The sequence below is a fragment of the Tachysurus fulvidraco genome, chromosome 4 (assembly GCF_022655615.1).
Source record: "Tachysurus fulvidraco isolate hzauxx_2018 chromosome 4, HZAU_PFXX_2.0, whole genome shotgun sequence".
Classification (NCBI taxonomy): Eukaryota; Metazoa; Chordata; class Actinopteri; order Siluriformes; family Bagridae; genus Tachysurus; species Tachysurus fulvidraco.
In genome coordinates, this window is record NC_062521.1 from 10,161,441 (window position 1) to 10,187,167 (window position 25,727).

General features: G+C 38.1%; 2 protein-coding genes across 5 annotated transcripts; both read right to left on the reverse strand.

The window, feature by feature from the left end:
- Nucleotides 1–5,692: 5,692 nt before the first annotated feature.
- Nucleotides 5,693–10,328, reverse strand: LOC113645048 (hydroxycarboxylic acid receptor 2-like). 4 transcript variants are annotated; one of them, XM_027150343.2, is made up of 3 exons: nucleotides 10,084–10,328; nucleotides 8,038–8,141; nucleotides 5,693–6,890 (listed from the first exon to the last, which is right to left on the reverse strand). In XM_027150343.2, exon 3 carries the CDS (start codon nucleotides 6,772–6,774, stop codon nucleotides 5,788–5,790), a length of 987 nt encoding a protein of 328 aa, XP_027006144.2. In that variant the 5' UTR covers nucleotides 6,775–6,890; nucleotides 8,038–8,141; nucleotides 10,084–10,328; the 3' UTR covers nucleotides 5,693–5,787. The 4 variants fall into 4 exon arrangements, with proteins under 4 accessions (XP_027006144.2, XP_027006143.2, XP_027006146.2 ...); XM_027150342.2 differs by having other exon boundaries at nucleotides 9,981–10,328; XM_027150345.2 differs by lacking the exon at nucleotides 8,038–8,141.
- Nucleotides 10,329–16,605: 6,277 nt separating this feature from the next.
- hcar1-3 (hydroxycarboxylic acid receptor 1-3) lies at nucleotides 16,606–18,637 on the reverse strand. The gene is made up of 2 exons (XM_027150346.2): nucleotides 18,560–18,637; nucleotides 16,606–18,191 (listed from the first exon to the last, which is right to left on the reverse strand). The coding sequence occupies exon 2, from the start codon at nucleotides 18,073–18,075 to the stop codon at nucleotides 17,104–17,106; it is 972 nt and encodes a 323-aa protein (XP_027006147.1). The 5' UTR covers nucleotides 18,076–18,191; nucleotides 18,560–18,637; the 3' UTR covers nucleotides 16,606–17,103.
- Nucleotides 18,638–25,727: the final 7,090 nt, after the last annotated feature.

The following is a 25,727-nucleotide window of genomic DNA, read 5'->3' on the forward strand; positions in this document are numbered from 1 at the left end:
CAGCTCAACTGTGGACGTTGCCTGGCCCTTCAGCTCGGCTGTGGACATCGCTCGGCCCTTCTGGTCGGCTGTGGACCTCTCTCGGCCCTCTATGGCTGCGCTGCCATGTGCCTTGCTCCCACCCCCTGCCTCATCATGTGCTTTGCTTCCCCCACTTGCCTCGCTGTGTGCCTTGCTCCCCCCACCTGCCTCACTGTTTGCCTTGCTCCCCCTCTTGGATCTCGTCGAGATTGTGGCCCCCTCGGACATGGGTTGATATGGGATTGGTGCGTCGGGAGCTTTGCCTTGAGGGGGGACTTTGGCCGCATGCTTTTGTTTATGTTCTGTGTTCTGTGTCACGTGTCTGTCACACCCTTGTTTACTTCCTCCCCGCCTCAGCACACCTGTACTTCTTGTATTAATTGTCTTGTGTATTTAACCGAATCCTTGTCATCTGTCTTCCTATGTCGTCTGGTCATGTCATGTTTTGTCGAGTCCTTGTCCCTGTTTGCGTTTTTTAGTTACTAAATTCAGTTTATTTTAAATTATCCTGCATTTGGGTCTGTTTTATCCCCGCGTTGCTGACACAATTGTTTCAAGAAATACTCAGGATTCTGTACCTACTGTTTCTGGAAGTTCATTACAGAATACTTCGCCACGGATGAATCTAGCAGCAGTCTTGCAGCTGCAGGCTATCATAGCCCATCAGGGTGAACACTTGGTAGCCTACCAAGAGTTAGGCCACCAAGCCACTTACATCTCTGCAAGCCACTGATACTCAATGTATACTAAGGAGTGCAAACATCATCTACAACAGCATCTATGTATTTACTGCAGACAGCCTGGACACCACTGTACTGTATGCCTGAAAAACCAGGACCACCAAACCCCAAGGTGGTCATGGACTTATGTCCTTTCAGTATCTTATTGCCTGTCTGTATATGTTAACATGGCACATTTCTCTTAGCTTTGGTTCACTACAGATCCACTGTCAACATGACCAGCTTGTTCAAGAACTAATCCTGCCAATTGTTCCTTGCACTGCCCCCCTCAGGACCACCATGGTGAGTCAGCCTACTGTATAGGGGATCGCTTCATCACTCACTAAGCCATCCTGCATAACACTCCAAATAACACTAAAAAAACACAGAGAAGTGTGAATTTTCTAATCTAAATAACCTTCCTGGGCTATGTTATCAGCCAACAGGGGGTTGAGATGGATCAGGCTAAACTACAATCTCTAACAGGGTGGCCCACACCGACTATTATTAAAGAGCTTCAAGAATTCCTGGGCTTCGCCAACTTCTATTGCTAATTCATCCAGAACTACAGCTCAATGGCAGCCCCTGTCACATGTGGCAAAAACAGGCAAACTTTTCCCACATGCCTTATTTTCCAGGAAGTTAACTTAGGCAGTGGACAAATATAATGTGGGTAACTGAGAATTAACTGAGATTGAGAATGGTGTCACTGATTGGAGAAGATCACAAAAACCTTGAATATATTAAAAACAATATGCACCTGAATCCCCATCAAGCCAGGTGGGCACTTTTACTATGAAACATAATGAAACTTATACTTTTAATTAGGAAGTATTATGAGAATGTGAGCACAGTCAAATGCTAAAAAGAATTTTTTATACCGTTTTGTACTCTTTTCTTTACATACATCTTCAGTATGTAAATCTTATTACTATTAATACTTTACTACTTAGTACTAAAATACTTATGTCATTGGTAAATACACTATATTGCACATAAACTTTAATAACATCACATTCTTAATCCATAGGGTATAATATGGAGTTGACCCTCCCTTTGCAGCTATAACAGCTTCAACTCTTCTGGGTAGGCTTTCCACAAGGTTTAAGACTGTGTTTATGGGATTTTTTTGACCATTCCTCTAAAAGTGTATCTTTGAGGTATTAATGTTGGACGAGAAGACTCTGCTCTAATTCGTTCCAAAGGTGTTCTTTCGGCTTGGGGCTGGACTCTGTGCAGACAAGTCAAGTTCCTCCACACCAAACTTGATTGTCTATGTCTTTATGGACCTTGATTTGTTCACTGGTTCACAGCCATGTTGGAACAGGAAGGGGCCATCCCCAAACTGTTCCCACAATGTTGGGAGCATGAAATTGTCCAAAATGTCTTGATATGCTTGGAAATATCAATGGAAATAAGGGGCCAAGGTGCTTTACATTACAGCATCTGACAATTTGCATTGCACATGGATTATGCATTGCATAAGGCTTGGATGCAGCTGCTCGACCATGGACACTCAATGCATGAAGCGTTCTATCCACTCTTGAGCTTATCTGAAGACTACACAAACATTTGAGGTCTGTAGTTAGTACTGTAACTCTGCAAAAAGTTGCTGATTTCTGCGCTGTGCACCTCAGGATGCATTGACACCGCTCTGTGATTTTACTTTGTTGATGAGATGCTGTTTTTCCAAATTGCTTCCACATGTTAGAATACAAGCAACCTTCCAACAGTTGACCTTGGAATATGTAGTAGTCAGGAAATTTCATGAACTCACTCATTGCACAGGTTGAAACCTATCATGGTACCACGCTTGAATTTACTGAGCTCCTGAGAGCGACCCATACTTTCACAAATGTTTTTAGAGGTCTGCATGCCTAGATGCTTGAGTTTATACACCTGTGGTCATGGAAGTGATTGGAACACCTGAATGCAATGAGTTGGAGGAGTGTCCCAAAACCTTTGGCAATATATTGTATATTAATAAATTGTTGTTAAAAATACCTGAGTTCATAACACAATTTTATATCTCCCATTTCCTCAACTCTAATATAATTTATCTTATTACATTGTTATTCTTTTATTTTGTGTATGTACATTAAGAATTATTAATAAAGCCTCTGTACAGTCAAGTACACTCACCTTCAGTTCTATGTTTTTATTTATCAGGTCCTAAATAACAATTCTCATCAATTTCTATAAAGAAACAAATAGCCTCAAACAAACAAACAAAAAAATCTCAGGTCACAACAGACATACACACAAAACCGATTTCAATATGTATTTTTCCCCAAAAGTATACCAATTCCAGTCATGAACATAAATAAATAATGTGTTTCCAGAGCCTTACAGGTTACATGATGAGTAAGTGTACATTTTTAGTAAGGGTTTACGTCCAGTAAGGATAGAGTAAGGGTTTACTTACTTTTCCAATTTGGTTCCTGTAGTTTCGTTTACTTTTGGGGAAAATGGCTACCTACTGAATGTATTGTTTTTTTGTGTGTGTTGAGGGATAAGGGCCATGCTCAAGGGCCCAACAGTGACTGCTGTTACTAACTTTAACACTTCAGTAACACTTTAACTTTCGTCTTATTTGAAGTACTGAATGGTAATAGAATAACATCTCATTATCTAGCTGAAGAGTAAACTATTTTAGCCTGATTAAGAATTTTAAGAAACTACAAAAATAATGAGTCCAAACAAATGAAGAAAATCTACTAAATTGTTGTTTACAGAACAGGTGGCTCAGAACACACTTTTACATCCCTCAGTTCATCAACCTGAAATTTAACAAGATAAGTGGCAGCTCATTTCAAGGTCTATCAGGTGAGAAGATTTCGCTAGTTAATCGAAAAATTATCTGATTTAGTTGTTTCTAAGCAAATAAATTTTAACTATATTTGTTTAAGCTTTTATTTAAAATGAATACTAAATACAGAAAGATTGTGAGTTGAAATCTAGAGGACTCTAAGATAGCAAAGTAGGCTATGACGTCTGATTGCTTGATCTAGAAGGACTAAAGTGACAGCAAAAAATAAATAAATGAGTGCCAATAGAGTTGCAGTGAAGATTTCCACAGCCCTGATGAATTGTTGTGGCTGATTCCGCACTATGATATCGATAAACTGCCACAGTTTTCAGGAGGCTGATTATTGCTGAGTTTCAGCCTTCAAGTTACAGAGAATTTGAAAGTACATAAACATTTATAAATAAAAACAAAATAGAATCGGTAATGTAGAATTGCTTGTGGATTATTTATTGCTTTAAAGTATTATTATTTATTTACAAATGCATATAATATCTCATTGCATTTCAATGGCTGATGGAACATGACAGGTATAATAATAAAATATCAGTAACAGAACTGGTCAGCTTCATAAAAAGTCAAAGCTGATATGTATTTCATATATACAGATGCATACAGTTCAGCTTTCAGGCATTTACAATACGTTTCTAGTGGCCAGTGGCCTGCTTCCCTTTCCAAAATATGCATTATTCTGATTCATAACACATTATTCTGAAGCTAAAAAAGAATTTCATATATATACAAAGAATACAAAATAAACATCTTCACTGAATAATTAGTTTACAGAAATATATTCCTCTCCCGAACAGATATAAAGTTAAATCTTATCAAAATGAAACATATATGAATAGTTATTGATACCACTAGTTTCTCTCATTGCTTCACTCAAAATGTTGTTATTCATTCTGTGAATGATGGAGTGAGCACTCCACACCATCTCAAATATTTTTGTTGGAGATTTTTTTACATACAGTAAACATATTAGTGAAAACTGAAAGTGACGTGACATACAGCTAAGTATGGTGACCCATACTCAGAATTCGTTCTCTGCATTTAACCCATATAAACACACACATACTGTAGCAGTGAACCCACACACACCGTGAACACACACCCGGAGCAGTGGGCAGCCGTTATGCTAGGAATATTAGGAATACATTAGAATTAAACTCATTCTAAGCTTTACTGCTTGTGATAACGCACCTCTTTAAATCTCATTCATCAATGACTTCATATGTGTTTAAATGGATATTTTGTCATGAGCTTTAGGAATGAGCTTTAGAAAACATTAAAAAAGGAAGCATTAGCAAACCAACAGCTACTTAGCTTTTGCTGCCATTCACAGTGTGCCTAGCTTAGGGGTCGGCAACCTTAAACACTCAAAGAGCCATTTGGACTCGTTTCCCACAGAAAAAAAAAACACAGGGAGCCACAAAACCCATTTGACATCTAAAATGAAGAGAACACTGCATATGTCATTTTTTACCTTTATGGAAAGTATAGAAAAAAACTGTAGTGTGTTGCATTTATGAAATCATTGAACTGCTACAGAGTAAATGAAATTTTATTTCTGCAGGCAAACAAAAATATTTTGAGCAGTTTGAACTAACCTTAATAAAAAATATGCTGGGCTGAAGGTTACTTTTAAATAAAATGATCAATGTCTAATTGAGTCCTCTTCGTATTCATGGCAGGGCTCTCAAATTTTGAAGACAGACAAGCGTGACATCTCCAACCCGCCCGCAAGCCCAATTTTTTTCATTGGTTGTTGCGTTAAATCTTTCCCAGATAGTGCTATTTTCTGATTGGCTATTGTGTAGAAACAGCGGTGTGCAATGTTACATTTTGGGCGCTGCAGCTTATTAAATATATGATAAATAGTCAAAAAAAATTTCTGCATGAGAAATACGATGTGTGGCATGAGAGCATGAGAAAAGACCCAAATGCGTGACTGTCACTCTCAATGCATGACACCTGACAGCCCTGCATGACACCATAATTTTAACTTGCCGGCAGCAGCAAACCAAAAATGCGTTCTGTGTGTCGGATTTCGCAAGTCGGCGGTTATGATGCGTATTTTGAGCGACAAAAAAACTAAACAGTTTATTTTAATGTTACAAGAGCATCATAATCTTAGAATTTAAAATTTCATTTTTTTTTAAACTAACTAAAATAAAATACATTTAAATTAAATATTTATTTTCCAAATCTACGGGGAGCCGCAGCAGAAGGATGAAAGAGTCACTTGCGGCTCCGGAGCCGCGGGTTGCTGAGCCCTGACCTAGATCGACGGTTTAGCTGTAATTGCACAATTCCAACTCGATTGATCGAAGGTTTTAGTGCGTTTCGGAACATGGAGCTTGAGAAGCAGTAGATGATAGGATCCAGGGCACTGTTCAGGTACGTGAACCCGATGGACAAGACAAACAGCTGACTGGCTACTTTGTAAGCTTCACAGTGTATTTGCAACTTTTCTTTCAAAAAGAGTGCAGTCAGTCCTGTGGCAACTCCAGGTAAGAAGCAAAGGATAAAAACCCCAACAATCACTAGGACAGTGTTGATAGCCTGTCGCACCTTCTTCTCTTTGTTCAGCTGCCGCTGTCTTAATATGCAGGAAATTCGAATGGAGCAAAATATTAGTACCAATAGAGGGAGGAAAAACTCAAAAATATATATTGCATAGTGTAACTTTACACCAAATGTGATATTTTTGCTGTTAAAACTCCGGCAGAAAGAATATTTTTCCTCAGTTATCATATGGTCCTCAATCAACAGAGGAAGCCTCATTAAGATTACAACAACCCAGATGAAACCAGCGATCCATCCAGCTTGGCGTGAGCTAATGAAGTTGATTTTATTATGTGGATGGACTACTTTAAAATATCGATGGACAGCCACAGCGGTCATGAAACCAATGCTTGCTGACCGATTGACTGCTAGCATGAAGAGGTTGATCTGGCACCAGACATTACCAAACTCCCAGATTTCAGAGTGTAGATAGGCATGAATCCGAAATGGCATGCTCAACAAGAGGAAAAAATCAGCCAGGAGCAAGTTAAATAGAAACAGGATATTGGGTCTCCAAGATCGAAGGTGGCGACAGAAGATATACAGAGCCATCAAGTTTCCTGGCAGGCCAAGTAGGAGCTCAATGATAAGTAAATAAGGGAGAACAGGGGACACCACATTTTCTGTTGGATTGCAACCAGTATGGTTATTGGACTCCATGGTATTAATGAGATTTCAAAAGCTGACAGTGATAGTTTCTTAACAGTCCTTCTGTGTTCATGTGTCTGTAAGTGTGAATTCCACTTCCTCTTTCCCCTTACAGCTTATTTTCAGATCTGTCAAAACAGAGCAAACAGGAAATTATGCAACATTTAAACTTAAGAATGTATAAAAACACATTTGTACAACACAATATTTAGTCCTGCCAACAATTTAATATCCCACAAAGCAATTTTTTATATTACTAAAATATTCATTAATTTTGTTCATTATTTATGCTTACAGTTTTCCTGCCAAATCCAAGAATAATTGACTGTTTCGGTTACTTAAATGTAACTTTATAATGAATACAGTAAAAAAAATATAAAAACTATTAACATATATTAATAATACACAACTAACCTATATTTTTGTGTTATTAAGAACAATTCAGGTAAAAGTTGTCCAAATACGATTTTTTTGGGGTCAAGTGACCAGGTCAGACTTCTTCAGGAGTAGTGTGAACACTCAAATCTGGCCCAGATCTGATTTTTTCAAATCAGATCTGGGCCACTTCCATATGTGGTCCTGAATCAGACCCAAATCTGATTTTTTCCAATGTGGCCGCGGTGTGAACAGCCAAGGTGGATTTGATCTACATCGACATTCGTCACAATTATGCGCAAAAACTTTTTTTTTTTCGCGTGACACAAACGTGACTGGTAACGTGTGTGTGTTAAGAGTGTCATATAAAGTGGTTACATGAACCAGCTCATAATGTTTGCATTGAATACATCACATTATATCATTACATGATATGTTTGCTTGCACAAGATGATAAAATACTTCCTCCATAACCTCGACAACTTTGTAACGCAATGGCGTGCTGCGTGTGACGTCATTATTATTGTTCGTTTGCGCATGCGGGTCAGTTCGAAACAGCAAACAGTTCACACTGGTATCTGATATAGGCCACATTTTAAAAGGTAATGTGAACAGCCAAACAAAAAAAATCAGATCTGAGCAAAATATCCGAATTGAGCATTAAGACTTGCAGTGTGAACGTGGCATTTGTCTCCTTCCTATTGCACTTTTGTCTACTGATAATGTTAGTTAGCTGATTTATGCACTAACTGCAGTAAATGATCACCAAACTAACTTCAATCAACTCAAAAGGTAAATAAACTTATGATTATATTTATTTATGTACTAAAGAAAATATTGAAATAATTGGCTGAGTATATGTAAATGAAAAAATCAATAAAGACAAAGAAAAAAGTAAACCTCTTGTGTATATTGTTCTGAACAGACCCTTTAAACCATAGGTCACTAACAGGCGGACCGCGGTCCGGGTCCGGACCCAGAAGCTGTTCAATACGGACCAGGACCTAGAGCCAAAACAAAAGGTTATAATTTAAAACTTGACGGGGCACTTCTATTTTAACCAGCACAGCTTTTGCAAACTTTACAATAGTGGTAGTGGAAACGCACAGGCCAATTGCATGCGAGTTAAGTCAGCCCACGTAATACCACTTAGCCAATCAAGTCTGTGCATTCCTGAAGTAAACACTGTGACTCAACAGCGCAAGACAGATGAGAGAGAATTAGAATAAAGTTACACATGAAAGAAAAAGCGATACATGTAGAAAATAAAGGGAGGGAAACAGATGAGTGAGACAGAGAAAGGGAGAGAAACAGACAAGTGAGACAGAGAAAGGGAGAGAAACAGATGAGTGAGACGGAGAAAGCGAGAGAAACAGACGCGTGAGACGGAGAAAGGAGAAACAGACGAGTGAGACGGAGAAAAGGAGGAAAACAGACGAGTGAGATGGAGAAAGGGAGAGAAACAGACGTGTGAGGCAGAGAAAGGGAGAGAAACAGACGAGTGAGACAGAGAAAGAAAGAATAAAGAACAAATGACGCTCTCCAAAAAAAGAAAAGTGGAAAGATTTACTCCAGAATGGACAGACTCATTTCTGTTCACACTTCCCACTAAACCAGTGTGTCTCATATGTTCAGAAACTGTGGCACTTTTCAAAAGTGGCAATGTGAAACACCATTACGAGACAAAACATACAGGTTTTGAACAAACATATCCACTTAAATCTGAAGACAGCGTCCCTGAGACAGCTTTCCCAGGTCTGAGGAAAGTAGCCCTATACATCCTGACCATGTCTAAATCTAAATATCGTTCCAGGGTCACTAATGAGCACCTCCACATGTGTATGAGAGCGGCCCTGACTCCATTCAAGCCCAGGTTTAACCCTAACCCTAGCCAAGCTAGAGCTCAGTTCTCTCACTGAGATATAAAAGGGAACGTTAAGCACGTTATTTAAACATACACTATTTTCACATTTTATTTATTTTCTCTTATTTTGAAATGTAGCCCTACTTTTATTTATTTAATGAGAGAAGGTTATAAATATCTACATACATATATATTGTTTCAAAAACGAATGCAACTGGGTTAAACACTCATACGTTGATAAGACATTAAATCATAACCATTTCCATTTGTTGCTGTATCAGTTCAGTGATTTACGCATGCGCAGTAACAAAAGCTCGTCGGTTCTCAGTATGTCGGACGCGTCCGAAAGAAACAGTTCTCAGTTCAGTGTACTGATGATTCACTGTATCAGTTCAGTTATTCAATCATGCGCTGTATCAACAGCTCGAGCTCACAGTTCTCTCAGCACAACATGTCTGAGTTCATTGTACAGGAGTTACATATAGTCCGGGATATTAGTTTATTTAGACTGTTTAGAACAAATCAGTCCTACTTGGTGAACAGGTTCATCCAGTTCACTAAAAAGAACCGGTTCAAAAGAACGATTCGTTCACGAACCGGCCATCACTACTAGGCTACTTAAATATATTACACTAAGTAGTTAGACATTATGATCTTCCGGACCTTTGCTTCAAGAAATCTTCTCTTACTGGACCTCTTTAAATTTTAGTTGAATACCTCGACTTTAAACTATCCGCTCAGAGATTCACAGGTTAGATTTCAAATTAACCCACATAAGATGTAAGAATGTTACACTAAATTACCTCAAACACGAATAATAACAACCCCCAAATAAACAATGTAATGATATTCGGTTTTAAACATATACTTAAGTCATTTCAGGAACATAAACCGTAGCATTAAACACCAAAACTCCGTAATATCACAATTCACAGTCAGAACACATGCGTGTGTCCATACACCTGTCAGAAACCCTAACCTGTTGCAGGCCTGTAACGTTGCTGGGGAGCGTGTGGTGGCCTTTAAAACAGCAAAAATCCTCTTCACTCTTACGAGCTGAAATAAAAAAATAAATAGATCACCTGAACGGCTTCCAGGGCTGAAACACGAAATTCCCTCCTCTACCGAACAGCAGCTAACCGAATTAGCGTAACTTCGGGCTCCGCTGTGCAGCAGACTCAGAAGGAACAACTCTTAAGCTTTACTCTTGTAAACAACACTTGGTCTGCCAAATAAAGACGCTTTAAAAGACGCTTTTTTGCCAGTGGTTAATTACTCTATTTTTACACTTAAAACTCGCAGGGAAAAAAACACACCTCTCACAGTTCTCAACTCAACCCCTTTATTACATCATATTTGTCAGTATACCTGCAGAGGTGGGAATAAGTTGGAAACGGACAAAGCACAAACAAATGAACAGGCAAAGACACGTTTTATTCCAGTGCATCAACAAACCTTATACATGCAGTGACTCTTAAAGGGGAAGTGCACAACCACTAAACAAGTACGGACACAGTCATGATATCCCACATCATGAAAATAAAAGAAATGACACGTATTATAACCCTACCTGGGCTACATAGACTTAACAATTTTTGTAAAAGTCATTTTCGGCCACATAGTGTAGTTTACAGTGTTCACAAATTTTATCATTTAAAAAACATTCCATATATTATAATGCTTTTAATATTACTGTATATAATTTTATATGACTTGTTGAAATATTGTTTCCTTGGGTCACAGCAAAGGCAATGCCAGTCCAGTTTTAGCAACCCTACTTCCCTGAATTGAAGTTGTAGCCTTGGCTGTGCTGCAAAGAATTATCACGTTGCAGAGATATGGTCACTCTGTAGAATAATTGTAGAGAGTAACGTCAGTCAGCAAGGGATGATTTGCAATAGCATGTTAGCTGAAAGCTTGCTAAGACAATGTAACGGCTTTGATTGAAAAGCCCCATCCTGACTTCCAGAATATCAGTTCCAAGTTAAAGTTTACTGCTAGTTTTCACTTATTTATAGCCACTGTTGTAAACTTTTTCCAGAGAAGACCAGGAGACTTCCAGAGTCTTTATTGAAGAGACACGGTGGACATGAGTCTTCAAGTTAGAGCGTACTAGCACGGGTGCCTCAGTCATGAAATCTGACTTAAAGTTGTAATACATTGTAAATATACACATTTTAGGGGGCAGTCAGATAGAGACAAAACACTCGGGTGGCAATCAAAGCATGAAAGGATGTAAAAGCCCCCACACCAGATCCTGGAATTTCACCTGCTCTTAATCCCATTAACATAACAGTCTTTCTCAGACCCCTTTATTATCATAGGAATGAGTTCACCTCTAATGCTTGACATTCCTTCTTGACTCAGACCTTGAATCAAATGGCCACCTTAAACAATGGGACAAATGTCACAAAATGACAGATGATATCCTGAATTACCTAGCCCTTTCCTTTCACATTAATGAGATACAGGAACCACAAGACTAATGTAAAGTTTGAATTTAACTAGCATTGTAACTTGATTTGGCTTCAGCATAATACACAAAAGTATACTTGAAATAAAACAATGTTTTAAAATTATTTTCCCACAATTGCCCCTTTAAGAGTTCTAATAACTCTCACAATAGATTTGAGGCAACAATAATAAATACATTAAAGTCATGCTCGGTTTTCTATTTACAAAATGTATCTGGCCTGAGTAATTTAACATACATAGAGCCAGTATTCTTGCAACTTCTTTTTTTGTTTTTTTGGTGTCCCTAATAGTTCTTTGTTGTTTTCTGGAGTCCAAAGCTTCTGCAGTGCACATTGTAGCTTGATATATGATGCCCCTTTTGTCAGAAGGTAAATGAAGACAGGAAGAATCGTTGTTGTCTGGCAGTCCTGAGCAGTTGTTCTGCAGATGTCTTCAGATGTCAGTGCTTTGGTGCTTCTGTTGCCTTGGTTGTCACAGTGGTTTTCAGTCCTAGTATCTGTAACACAATCATAAGCAGGCGAGCGAGAGAGAAGCAGGAGAGCAGTATTTCAATATTACAGTTTGTATTCAGGATCTATGTGATCGTATAGTTTTTGTTTTTCTTTATGTATTTTTATTCAGAATCTCTGTGATCATATAGTTTTTTTTAGTTTACTTTCCCTAATCTGCAGTGTTATGATACCTACGGACCAGTTAGGTAGAGATAAGCTAATTAAAGGGGAATTCTATGCGGAAGTCTTCACCACCGGGCTGCCCCCGAGGCCTACTGCCTTTGGTTCCTGCCTTCACTGGTCTGTGTGGCCTAGTCTATCCCTGCAGGTGATGGAACTACTTTACAGTATGAGACATGAGTCCAACTTTTTCTTTTACATAGTAGAATTCTCCTGTAACATACGTCCTGTTTGCTCTCTCTACTTGACCTGATGCTTGTGGTCTATATGTACAATGAAGATAACACTTAATTTTAAACACTGGGGCAACTTCTTTCAATGATTTCAAAATCTACAACTACCGAGACATCAGTCTTTCCCTTACATGGGGTCATTAAGATTTAATATACCTGTAAGTGTTGAAAAGGCCCTGCTGGGGCTGGGGTATGTGCTGCTGCATGGGATGGGAAGTTATTATTCTGTTGGCATACAACACAGCGTTTGGCTGTCTCTGTGGATATACCCCTAAGGCCACGTTCACACTGCAAGTCTTAATGCTCAACTCGGATATTTTGCTCAGATCTGATTTTTTTGTTTGGCTGTTTACATTACCTTTTAAAATGTGGCCTATATCAGATACCAGTGTGAACTGTTTGCTGTTTCGAACTGACCCGCATGCTCAAACGAACAATAACAATGACGTCACAAGCAGCAAGCCATTGCGCTAAAAAGTTGTCGAGGTTATGGAGGAGTATTGTATCATCTGGTGCACGCAAACATATCATGTAATGCTATAATGTGATGTATTCAATGCAAACATTATGAGCTAGTTCACGTAACCACTTTATATAACACTCTTAACACACACACGTTACCAGTCACGTTTGTGTCACGTTTTCGTCAGCGCAAAAAAAAAAAAAAAGTTTTCGCCGGCAAAAAAAAAAAAGTTTTATTATAATTGCATAATTGTGATGAATGTCGATGTAGATTGACGTAAAAGTCGCATCAAATCCACCTTGGCTGTTCACACTGTGGCCACATTGGAAAAAAAATCAGATTTGGGTCTGATTCAGGACCACATATGGAAGATCTGAGTGTTCACACTACTCCTGAAGAAGTCTGACCTGGTCACTTGACCCCAAAAAAATCGGATTTGGGCCACTTTTACCTGCAGTGTGAACGTGGCATAAAAGCCGGATTCCAGGATTCCACCAGCGATTTGACAAAGGTTGAATCATTGCTGCTGGACTAATGTGACCTAAGTTATTTAACTGCTGAGCCAAATATGGCAGAAGTGATTCTGATGCCATATATTTTCCCCCTTTGGTCCAGCAGCCGGTTAAATCAACAATGGCTCCCTTATTTAAGCATTTCCATGCTTCATACTTTGGAAGATCTTTGTAGGGGTCTTTTAGAGAGTTTGGAGGCATAATGACACTGGTTGTTGTCATTCTAGTACTCACTTGCACTGTACTGTATGAACAGGCTTTTTTAGCAGCTATGTCTGCAAGAGCTTTACCCTGAGATTCTGCAGTTTTATTTTTGTGATCTGGGAGACGACTAGGAGCTACTACATCAGATACAGAGGTCATTGCATTTCCTGCTCTCCTATTCCCTCCAATGACTTGGGCTGAAGTATCAACAAACAATTTAAAATCAGCATTATTTAGGCAGTGTATTTATGTATTCCAATGAAAGGCTATCAAACCATGCCCTGACTAATGGGTCCTTATCATCTAATACATTATCTGGACTGTTGGCTATTCCACTGTATGCAACCGCAGATTGACAAAATCTTTCAGTGTATTTGCTTAGAGTTTCTTTCTTTTTCTGCACACAGCTAGTGACTCTGGCCCAGTCAATCTTTGGCCCAATAATATCCTTCAGTATCCTAAGGACTCCTTCTCGAATCTCATCTTTGCTGGCAAGTTTGAAATCAGAAGTATACACATTACTTTCAAAGCACTTAAATTCTGATTCTGTTAACACCTGAGACATAAGTTGAGTGACCTCCACTAGAGACATGTCATAGAGATGCAGATTTTTGCTAATGCTCTCCTAAATTAAAAAAAAAAATTAGAATGTGCTGATGGCAAACTTTGAGAAAGTCTCTCTATTGCTTCAGGCCCTAAAGCGTTAATGACTGTTTGCACTTGTAAAACTGGAGATGGGCAAGGAGTATTTCCTACCTCTTCTTTTCTACTTTGAACCCTTTTTTGTGCTCCACACACTTTGGGCATTGACTGGCTGATCAGTAAGGTCGCCAAGGGACACATTATCTCCCTCTTGGTTAGACAAGGAATCATATCAGGATAGTCAGGATATACATTTTCTGACGTTGTTGACGTTTTCAAATCATTTTTTTCTGATATCTTGCTGTGCCCTAACTTCTTAGTGATGGAGGATACTTGAGCACGTAATTTTTTGTTTTGCTCTTGTAGCTCTGCAATATGTTGGGCATGCTTTTGTGCTGAGGTAACACAAAATTCCATGTGGCAACAGATAATTCCTTTGATGTTTTTCTTTCAGATACAAGCACCTAGCACCTTTTTGAACTCTTCAATAGGCCGTACTTTGTCTGGATGAATGCAATGTTTCTTTGTCAAATTTTGTTTGACTGAGTCTGTCATTATAACATTCATTTGCTCTGCTAACATTGAGTTGAACTCTCCACTAGTCCACAAAGGGTTAGCTAATCCACCTTTTTCAGTAGTGGGGAAAAGTCGCATTCTTTTTAAACATTTTGATGAGATTTTTAGACAATTTACTGTTAATTTCTCTAAAGTAGGGAATAACCCATAACTTTTTTTCTGATTTATAGAGGATAACACACAATGCACAGGATGCAACTTATCATGGTACCACGCTTCAATTTACTGAGCTCCTGAGAGCGACCCATACTTTCACAAATGTTTTTAGAGGTCTGCATGCCTAGATGCTTGAGTTTATACACCTGTGGTCATGGAAGTGATTGGAACACCTGAATGCAATGAGTTGGAGGAGTGTCCCAAAACCTTTGGCAATATATTGTATATTAATAAATTGTTGTTAATACCATAATACCATAACACAAGTTATGTGTTATGAGTTCATAACACAATTTTATATCTCCCATTTCCTGAACTCTAATATAATTTATCTTATTACATTGTTATTCTTTTATTTTGTGTATGTACATTAAGAATTATTAATGAAGCCTCTGTATAGTCAAGTACACTCACCTTCAGTTCTATGTTTTTATCTATCAGGTCCTAAATAACAATTCTCATCAATTTCTATAAAGAAACAAATAGCCTCAAACAAACAAACAAAAAAATCTCAGGTCACAACAGACATACACACAAAACCGATTTCAATATGTATTTTTCCCAAAAAGTATACCAATTCCAGTCATGAACATAAATAAGTAATGTGTCTCCAGAGCCTTACAGGTCACATGATGAGTAAGTGTTCACTTTTAATAAAGGTTTACATCCAGTAAGGGTAGAGTAAGGGTTTACTTACTTTTCCAATTTGGTTCCTGTAGTTTCGTTTACTTTTGGGGAAAATGGCTACCTATTGAATGCAGTAGGTTTTTTTTTGTGTGTGTTGAGGGATAAGGGACATGGCAGCTCATTTCAAGGTCTATCAGGTGAGAAGATTTTGCTAGTTAATCGAAAAATGTTTATCTGATTTAGTTGTTTCTAAGCAAATAAATTTTAACTATATTTGTTTAAGCTTTTATTTAAAATGAGTACTAAATACAGAAAGATTGTGAGTTGAAATCTTGAGAACTCAAAGTAGGCTATGACGTCTGATTGCTTGATCTAGAAGGACTAAAGTGACAGCAAATAAATAAATAAATAAATAAATAAATAAATAAATAAATAAATAAATAAATAAAGAGTGCCAATAGAGTTGCAGTGAAGATTTCCACAGCCCTGATGAATTTTTGTGACTGATTCCGCACTATGATATCAATGAACTGCCACAGCTTTCAGGAGGCTGATTATTGCTGAGTTTCAGCCTTCAAGTTACAGAGAATTTGAAAGTTGTACACAAACATTTATGAATAAAAACAGATAGAATTGGTAATGTAGAATTGCTTGTGGATTATTTATTGCTTTAGAGTACTGTATTATTATTTATTTACAAATACATATAATATCTCATTGCATTTCAATGGCTGATGGAACATGACAGGTATAATAATAAAATATCAGTAACAGAACTGGTCATCTTCATAAAAAGTCAGAGCTGATATGTATTTCATATATACAGATGCATACAGTTCAGCTTTCAGGCATTTACAATACGTTTCTAGTGGCCAGTGGCCTGCTTCCCTTCCCAAAATATGCAGTATTCTGATTCATAATTTTTCTAAAAACGAATTTCATTCATATATATATATATATATATATATATATATATATATATATATATATATATATATATATATATATATACAAAGAATACAATACAAATACAAAATCTTCTGAATAATTAGTTTACAGAAATAAATAACTCTCCAAAACAGTTATAAAGTTATAAATCTTATCAAAATAAAACATATATTGAATAGTTATTGACTATACCACTTCTTTCTCAAAATGTTCTTATTCATTCAGTGACTGATGGAGTGAGCACTCCACACCATCTCAAATAAATTTGTTATAGATTATTTTTTTACATGAAAATATTAGAAATACGTTATTATTAAACTCATACTAAGCTTTACTTCTTGTGATAACGCACCTCTTTAAATCTCATTCATCAATGAGTTCATATGTGTTTAAATGGATATTTTGTCATGTGCTTTTGGAATTAGCTTTAGAAAAGCATTAAAAAAGGAAGCATTAGCCCACACCTACATACATCTATTGGACTAGTCTTATAAAAGGAAATTGTTGTGTGCGTTTTAATACTTGAAGGCAATTTTATGAAATAAAAAAAAAGTATTTGCAAAATATTTGTTTCCATTCAGAAACCAACAGCTACTTAGCTTTCGCTGCCATTCACTGTGCTAGCTCGACGGCTTAGCTGTAATTGCACAATTCCAACTCGATTGATTGAAGATTTTAGTGCGTTTCGGAACATGGAGCTTGAGAAGCAGTAGATGATAGGATCCAGGGCACTGTTCAGGTACGTGAACCCGATGGACAAGACAAACAGCTGACTGGCTACTTTGTAAGCTTCACAGTATATTTTCAACTTTTCTTTCAAAAAGAGTGCAGTCAGTCCTGTGGCAACTCCAGGTAAGAAGCAAAAGATAAAAACCCCAACAATCACTAGGACAGTGTTGATAGCCTGTCGCACCTTCTTCTCTTTGTTCAGCTGCCGCTGTCGTAATATGCAGGAAATTCGAATGGAGCAAAATATTAGTACCAATAGAGGGAGGAAAAACTCAAAAATATATATTGCATAGTGTAACTTTACACCAAATGTGATATTTTTGCTGTTAAAACTCCGGCAGAAAGAATATTTTTCCTCAGTTATCATATGGTCCTCAATCAACAGAGGAAGCCTCATTAAGATTACAACAACCCAGATGAAACCAGCGATCCATCCAGCTTGGCGTGAGCTAATGAAGTTGATTTTATTATGTGGATGGACTACTTTAAAATATCGATGCACAGCCACAGCGGTCATGAAACCAATGCTTGCTGACCGATTGACTGCTAGCATGAAGAGGTTGATCCGGCACCAGGCATTACCAAACTCCCAGATTTCAGAATGTAGATAGGCATGAATCCGAAATGGCATGCTCACCAAAAGGAAAAAATCAGCCAGGAGCAAGTTAAATAGAAACAGGATATTGGGTCTCCAAGATCGAAGGTGGCGACAGAAAATATACAGAGCCATCAAGTTTCCTGGCAGGCCAAGTAGGAGCTCAATGATAAGTAAATAAGGGAGAGCAGGGGGCACCACTTTTTCTGTTGGATTGCAACCAGTAAGGTTATTGGACTCCATGGTATTTATGAGATTTCAAAAGCTGACAGTGATAGTTTCTTAACAGTCCTTCTATGTTCACGTCTCTTTATGTGTGAATTCCACTTCCTTTTTTAGAATACAGCTTATCTGTAGATCTGTCAAAACAGACCAAAAAAGGAAATTGTGCAACATTTAAAGTTAAGAATGTATAAAAAAAACATTTGTACAACACAATATTTAGTCCTGCCAACAATTTAATATCCCACAAAAGTAAAGCAAATATTTATATTCACTGAAATGTTCATCCAAGAATAATTGACTGTTTCGGTTACTTAAATTTAACTTTCTAATGAATACATTAAACAAACATATAAAAACTATTAACATACTTTACTAATACACAACTAACCTACAATTTTGTGTTATTAAGAACAATTCCAACACATAATACAAATAAACAAATGCTTTCTTATAGTGTAATCGTGTAATAGTGTAAAATAAGTAGAGTAGGAGTGTTACTTACTTGTTACTTACTACTGTAGATGTTTGAGCTTAGTCACTCCTCCAAGGCTGAGTAGAGACAGGAAACTGTAACTGTGACCACTTTTATGCAAGCTCCCCCACCCTCCCCAAACTAAACCAATGATCACGTCACAGTAAAGAGAGACGTCATTGATTTAAATCTTAAACACTTTTTGGATGCATTAATCAAAAAAACATTGTGATGGATTTAAAATGAAGTTGCTAACAATATTCAGCTATATTAATCTGAACAAAATATGTAAAGATGCTCATTGATCATTACAGGGACATTAACCATACAAACATTTTTTTAAGTTAATAATGTTGATAGATTATTTCTTGTGATTGTAAACATAATATTTTGAAAATTGAGCAGCAGGTAGACTACTAACCATTAAAAGACTCTAAATTAGAGAGGGCTGTCATTAACCATTTCCTGACATACAGGAAGTTACAGTTACTTATCATTTTTATCAAGTAAATCTAAAGTAAATCGGATGTGAACCAAGACAAATTACTTGTGAAAGTTTTCACAACAGCATGATAGAAAACAAGCACTGTTTATGAAAAACTTCATGTAATTTTGAATGAAATATAATTCTATGGATAAAATTAGAAACTCAGCCAGATTTTACTTCACAGGAAATAGCTGCTGTGATGCCATATGCCCTCAAATGCATAAGTAAGTATTTCAACACACAGAATAACAAATTACTAAAACATCCTGCCCTATAAAAAAGTGCAAACACAACAAGAATCAAAACAGTCCACAGCAATGTAAGCAGAAAATGTTTTCATTTCACTGTATTATCACTGTGAACCAAAATATCTAGTGCATGTGTGTGTGTGTGTGTGTGTGTGTGTGTGTGTGTGTGTGTGTGTGTGTGTGTGTGTGTGTGTGTGTGTGTTTGTGTTTGTGTGTGTGTGTGTGTGTACAGTATTTGTGTGTGTATGTGGTGATCTTAAGGCATCATTTAAGACATAGTAAAAAGCACTCCTTTATGATTTATGCATCTCTTCATGCCTTCTTGTGCTTAGCTAGAAGCACTCGCCTCTGATTTGCAAATGACTATTGTGAATAAAGTGCAGATGTGTGCAATACAGTATATGTAATATGTGTACAAAATCCCATTGAAGTAGTGGGTGTTGTGCTTAGATTAGATTAGATTCAACTTTATTGTCATTACACATGTACAAGTACAAGGCAACGAAATGCAGTTTAGGTCTAACCAGAGTGCAATAGCAGCAAGTGCAGGATATACAGTGTTTACATGAGTTAAATAAATTAAATAAAATGGTAATATACGAGTAATTTACAGAAGTGTATGTACTATGAACATAATATACAGATGGCTATTACTATAAACTGAAATTAACAGAAGGGTATGTGCTATTAACAAAATATATGGCTAATACTATAATCAGAAATATACAGAAGGATATGTACTATGAACATAATATATTGCTGTTACTATAAACAGAAATGAGGTGGATATATACAATGGTAAGTTAGGCAATGGTGAGCAGCAATGCAAAAAAAGAGCAAGTGTGCAAATGAGCATAGTTTTTGTGTAACAGTCCATTAGTGCAATAATGAAGCATGAGGTGGGTGTGGGTGTGTGTGGTGGTGGTGGTGGTGGAGGGGTGTAACAGTGTATGAAGAACAGTAGGATCAGCGAGGGGCAGAGTTCAATAAAGCGACAGCTCTAGGAAAAAAGCTGTTCTTTAGTTGGCTGGTCCTGGTCCGGAGGCACCTGAAATGCCTGCCGGAGGGCAGAAGAGAAAACAGTCTATGGGCGGGATGAGAGGAGTCCTTAAAGGCAGGGTCTCCGATTTTTGAGAAATGCTTCAGAAAACTGAGTCGGACCGAACAATAAACAAACAAAAAAAAAAATCAAAACAAACGTGTAGCCAATGAGCAGAAAGAGGCGGGGCTTGTCAATATGCGGCGGAGAGTGTGTTCAGTGCGCATGTGTGACATAAGCAGAAAGCGGTTTTAGCATTGACATGGAGGATAAAAACAAAGAAAGAAAGAAAGCAAAGAAAGGCTTACGATAAGGCAAGAAGTAGGACGTGTTAATATAGGATCAGCTTTCCAGCGCTGGAGAGAACTGAAGGAGTGGGAAGTTGGCCGCATATTCACAGATTGGAGTTTCCCAAGTGAATAACTCCTGAGCCAAACGCTGTTACTACACAACTAACACCTCTTTTCTATTGTAGTAATGTAGAGAAGCAGCTACAATCGTGTTTTGCTAGTAACAGTGTTTAGCTTAGGATTTATTGACTCGGGAAACTCCAATCTGTGAATATTCAGCCAACTTTACTTAATACGTCAAGGTTGCTTTTTTCCTTCTCGATAGGTGAGTAACGTTGGTTTTGCTTTGTTTCTTAGAAATAATATATGCCATCCTTTGCATGATTATGCTTGTGTGTCATTTTTGCTTGTTTCTTTATCTGCTATAGTATTGTTCTTCCCTTCAGCTACGATAAAGACACATTTATTTCTATTAGTTGCCTGAGTTACATATGTATGTATGAGCTATCAATACAGGGGTGGGACATATTTGTTTAGGTGATTTCAAATGTCGACATTGGCTTTCAAAAATTGGAGACCCTGCCTTTAAGAATGCTGCGAGCTCGACGCAGACGTTTCTTCTGGATGTCCTCCATGGCTGGAAGTGGAGTCCCTGTGATGCGCTGGGTGGTTTTCACCACCCGTTGCAATGCCCTGCGCTCTGCAACAGAGCAGCTTCCATACCAGACTGTGACACAGCTGGTGCAGCGGTAGAAGTTCACCAGGATATCCAAGGAAAGCTGATTTTTCATTAGTGTCCTCAGGAAAAAGAGGCGCTGGTGAGCCTTCTTGACCAGGCTGGAGGTGTTGGCAGTCCAGGACAGGTCTGCTGAGATGTGGATCCCCAGGAACTTGAAACTGGAAATGCACTCAACAGCCATCCTATTGATGTGAATGTTATCATGACTGCCTCTTGTCTCTTTCCTGAGGTCCACAATGAGTTCATTTGTCTTGGAGATGTTAAGGAGCAAGTTATTGTCTGTAGTCATTCACTGGCCTGCAGTCGGAGGTGAAGAGGGAGTAGAGGAACCCTGTACCCTGTGGTACACCAGTGTTGAGTGTGATGGTGTTGGAGCACCATCCACTTAAAGCACTTCATGACAATGGGTGTCAGTGATACAGGGCGGTAGTCGTTCAGGCAAGTTGGGCTGGAGTGTTTTGGCACTGGCACAATGGAAGTACATTCAAAGCAAGTAGGAACAGCTGCTTGGGCAAGAGACAGGTTGAAGATGTCAGTGAAGACCCCAGCGAGCTGCTCAGCACATGCCCTGAGTACACGTCCAGGGATGTTGTCTAGTCCATCGGCTTTGTGTGTGCTGATCCGGTTCAGTGCGTTGCAGACATCTGTGGAGGAGAGTATGATTGGAGGGTGGTCAGCCGAGGGTTTGAGCTTGGTGGCAGTCTCTCTGTTGTCTCTCTCAAAGGGAGCATAAATGTCATTAAGCTCATCCAAGAAGAGGACATCAGTGGCAGCGGGGGTGGAGTGGGAGGATTTGTAATCACTGATGGCCTGGATGCCTTGCCACATGCGTCGAGGGTCAGGGTTGGAAAAATGCTCCTCTATCTTTCGCTTGTAGCAGTGCTTGGCCTCTTTGATGCCCCTCTTCAGGTTAGCTCTGGATGTGCTGTAGGCCTGTGCGTTGCCTGATTTGAAGGCAGTAAAGCATGCCCTTAACAGGAGGCACACCTCCTTATTCATCCATGGCTTCTGATTTGGGTATGTGATGATCTGTTTCTGAGTAATAACACTGTCTATAGGGGTATTGATGTAATCCAGTACAGAGGAGGTGTAGCAATCGATGTCTATGTGAATGTCACTGGTTGCCTGAGAAGCAAATGTACTCCAGTCTGCGTGTAGAAACCTTTTCTTTCTAGACAATGATAGTGGGGGTCACAACATAAGCTCCAGCCATGTTTGTGTATACATCGTCTAGGGTTTTGTTCCATCTGGTGTAACAGGAAACATGCTGGTGAAATTTGGGGAGCACTGCCTTTAGGTTTGAGTGATTAAAATCTCCTGCAACAATAAACGCAAGTTCCAGATGAACAGTCTTTTGTTTACTGATGGCCGCATAAAGTTCTTTCATAGCAAGCTTGGCATCTTCATCGGGGGAATGTAAGCTGCTGTTATAATGGTGGAGGTGAAGTCCCGCAGTAGATAAAATGGTCTACATTTAGCCATGAGAAACTCCAGGTTAGTCTCCCAACAATAACAGAGTTCGTGCACCAAACTTTGTTAACGTAAATGCTCAATCTACCACCTCTGGTCTTAGCCGCCCAGAGTGTGTAGCAGAGTGTATATTGGAAGAGTGTGTATTTGGTGTAGGTAATGCAGTTCATACAGTTGAGGGTGCATGTGTGTGGGTATTGTGCTCGGTACAGTTCAGTTTAGTTATTGAGGAGTCTGATGGCTTGTAGAAACTGTTACACAGTGTGGTCGTGAGGGCCTGACAGCAGGCGGGTGAAGAGTGTGTGTGAGGGGTGTGTGGGGTCGTCCACAATGCTGTTGGCTTTGCGAATGCAGCATGAGGTGTAAATGTCTGTAATAGAGGGAAAAGAGGCTCCAATAATCTTCTCAGCTCTCCTCACTATCCACTGCATGGTCTTGCGATTCAAGATGGTGCAGTTCCTAAACCAGAAAGTGATGCAGCTGCTCAGGATGCCCTCAATGGTCCCTCTGTAAAACATACTCTGGATGAGGGAATGAAAGATGGGCTTTCCTCAGCCTTTGTAAGAAGTAGAGTGACCAGGTGAAATTATCCGCTAGATGAACACCAAGGAATTTGGTGCTCTTGACGATCTCTGTTCAGTTTTTAGTTTTATCAACATTCAGAGAGAGGTTGTTGGCTCTCTTGCTTATTTGCCACCAAAAAGAACCAAGTGCTGGTTCAGAGCTAGTGCTGGTGCTGGTTCAAAGTTGGTTCCACTGGCAAACCTTCTAAGAACCGGTTTGCCTTTCCACCGGCTAGAGAGCCATCACAGAGCCGAGTCTGACGTCACTGTATACGTCTCACGTTTCCCAGCGCAGCAACGTTAGCGCAAACACTAATACAACATCAACAATGGCAGATGTTGCTTTACTGTTAATGCTCATGGCTTTGTGAACCCAAACTCGCCGAATCCAACGTGTACATGCAGCTCCATGTAATATGTATAAACAGAGGTTGTAATCGAGTAACGTTATTTTATCATTAACACAGAAAAACGTTAGCCTTAGCATGTAGCTACCTACTATCATCTGTGCTGATAAGTTATATTGCGGTAAAGTAAAAGTATATTAAACATTAGTAAACTTTAGGTACACTTATGCGCTAATTGTAGCCCCACCCACTGCCTCTAATGCAAGCCGTTCTTAAGTCTAGACCAGCAATGTGTTGGTGCTACTTAAGTACCACTTTTCCTGGTTTAGAGCCGGTACTTTGGCTGTCAAAACAGAAAGAACTGGTTCTAAATTAGGCTCTGGCGCCGAACCAGCAATCAAACTGCCTCGGTGGAAAAGGGTCACCAGTGTTCATCTGTCTCTTTGTCCATCTGTCTCTGTGTCTGTCTGAATTATTTTGTGTTAACATATATTTGTATTGTGATAATAATAATAATAATAATAATAATAATAATAATAATAATAATAATAATAATAATAATAATAATAAATTATATAACAATAAATTTAATAATAATAATAATAATAATAATAATAATACTAACAATAATAATAATTATTATTATTGTTATTATTATTATTATTATTGTTGTTGTTGTTGTTGTTGTTGTTGTTGTTGTTGTTGTTGTTGTTGTTGTTGATGTAGAAAAAAAAGAAAGGGATAAAATATGACAACACAACTTCTCAGCCAACAGGAAGCAACACCCAGAACACTAATGTTTCTCTCCACAGTGACTCCTCCTGTTTTATACTGTTACAGTCATATTAGAAAACATAATTTTCAGATTATTGCATGTCATTCTCCACAAACCTGCCCAATCAAACATACTGTATGTGGGACAAGTCACTTACATCATTCAATCAATATAAATACAAATATTTCTACATGTCAACAAGCCTGTTAGAGTTTCATACCAAGCTTCAATCTTTAAAACTGACTTTGAAAAGATCTTTGCATTACACTTTGAGTTATTTATTAGAAATTATACACAGGAAATTGCCCTGCTTTGACAACTTGTGTGAAAGAAGAGATGTACAGGATGTGCAGTTTTGTGTGAGTATGGGTGTGAATGTGTGTGCATGTTTATTTGTGTATGTAAAAGTTTGCTGGACACTCATCCCAAGTAACTCAAGTTATCCAATGCCTTTTATAAATCATTTGCCTCATTGCATTATTCTTTTCCGTCTTTTTTTTTTTTAAGTTTCCTTATGGAAACATTTTTGTTTGCAAAGTTTGGTTCTTGCTCAACAGTGTAATTGCATGTGATGTTTCAGCTTTTCTTTGAGACACAGAACTTTCTTTCCAAACACAGCTCTAGGGCTGTACTTTAATAAGGAACTCAAACAACAAAACACATGCCTACACACATATGTGTGTCAATTTCAACATCCTTTTAGTCAAACAATTTGTAGAAACCTTAACTTATTTACAGTCGTCAACATCCTTTATAGCTAGCCTGATTTATCACATTTAGGTGCTCATATACCACCAGTGTTAGTAAATTAAAGAGTTAATCATTACATGATAATCAAACTAAGGGACTGTTATCTATAAAAACCCATAAAACTTTTATTACTGTTAAAGTAGAAGCACATCACTGCACACTGTATATATTTCGGATAAAAAAAAACCTCAGTGTGTTAACTAAAGCATAAACTTTTTTGTGATGTATATTTTCATTTGATTTAAGTACAAAATATATTTCCACATATTGGCCTGTAGTGTATAAAAAATACAACCTACAAGCTACATATCTAAATCTTCCCTGAGTATTACAAATGTCAAAGAATGATCAACTTTCTTTATATATGCCATATTCATTATATCATCTATATTTACTCTTATTCTCTCATGCACACAAGAAAAATGTGACCTAGGCTGCAAGTTTTTATCTCTACTCTATGTTTGCATCTCTACTCTATGTTTAAAAAACA

Bases quoted from the DNA above. Each gene is read 5' to 3' on its own strand.
- LOC113645048 (XM_027150345.2), bottom strand. From the start codon at position 6,774: ATGGAGTCCAATAACCATACTGGTTGCAATCCAACAGAAAATGTGGTG.
- hcar1-3 (XM_027150346.2), bottom strand. From the start codon at position 18,075: ATGGAGTCCAATAACCTTACTGGTTGCAATCCAACAGAAAAAGTGGTG.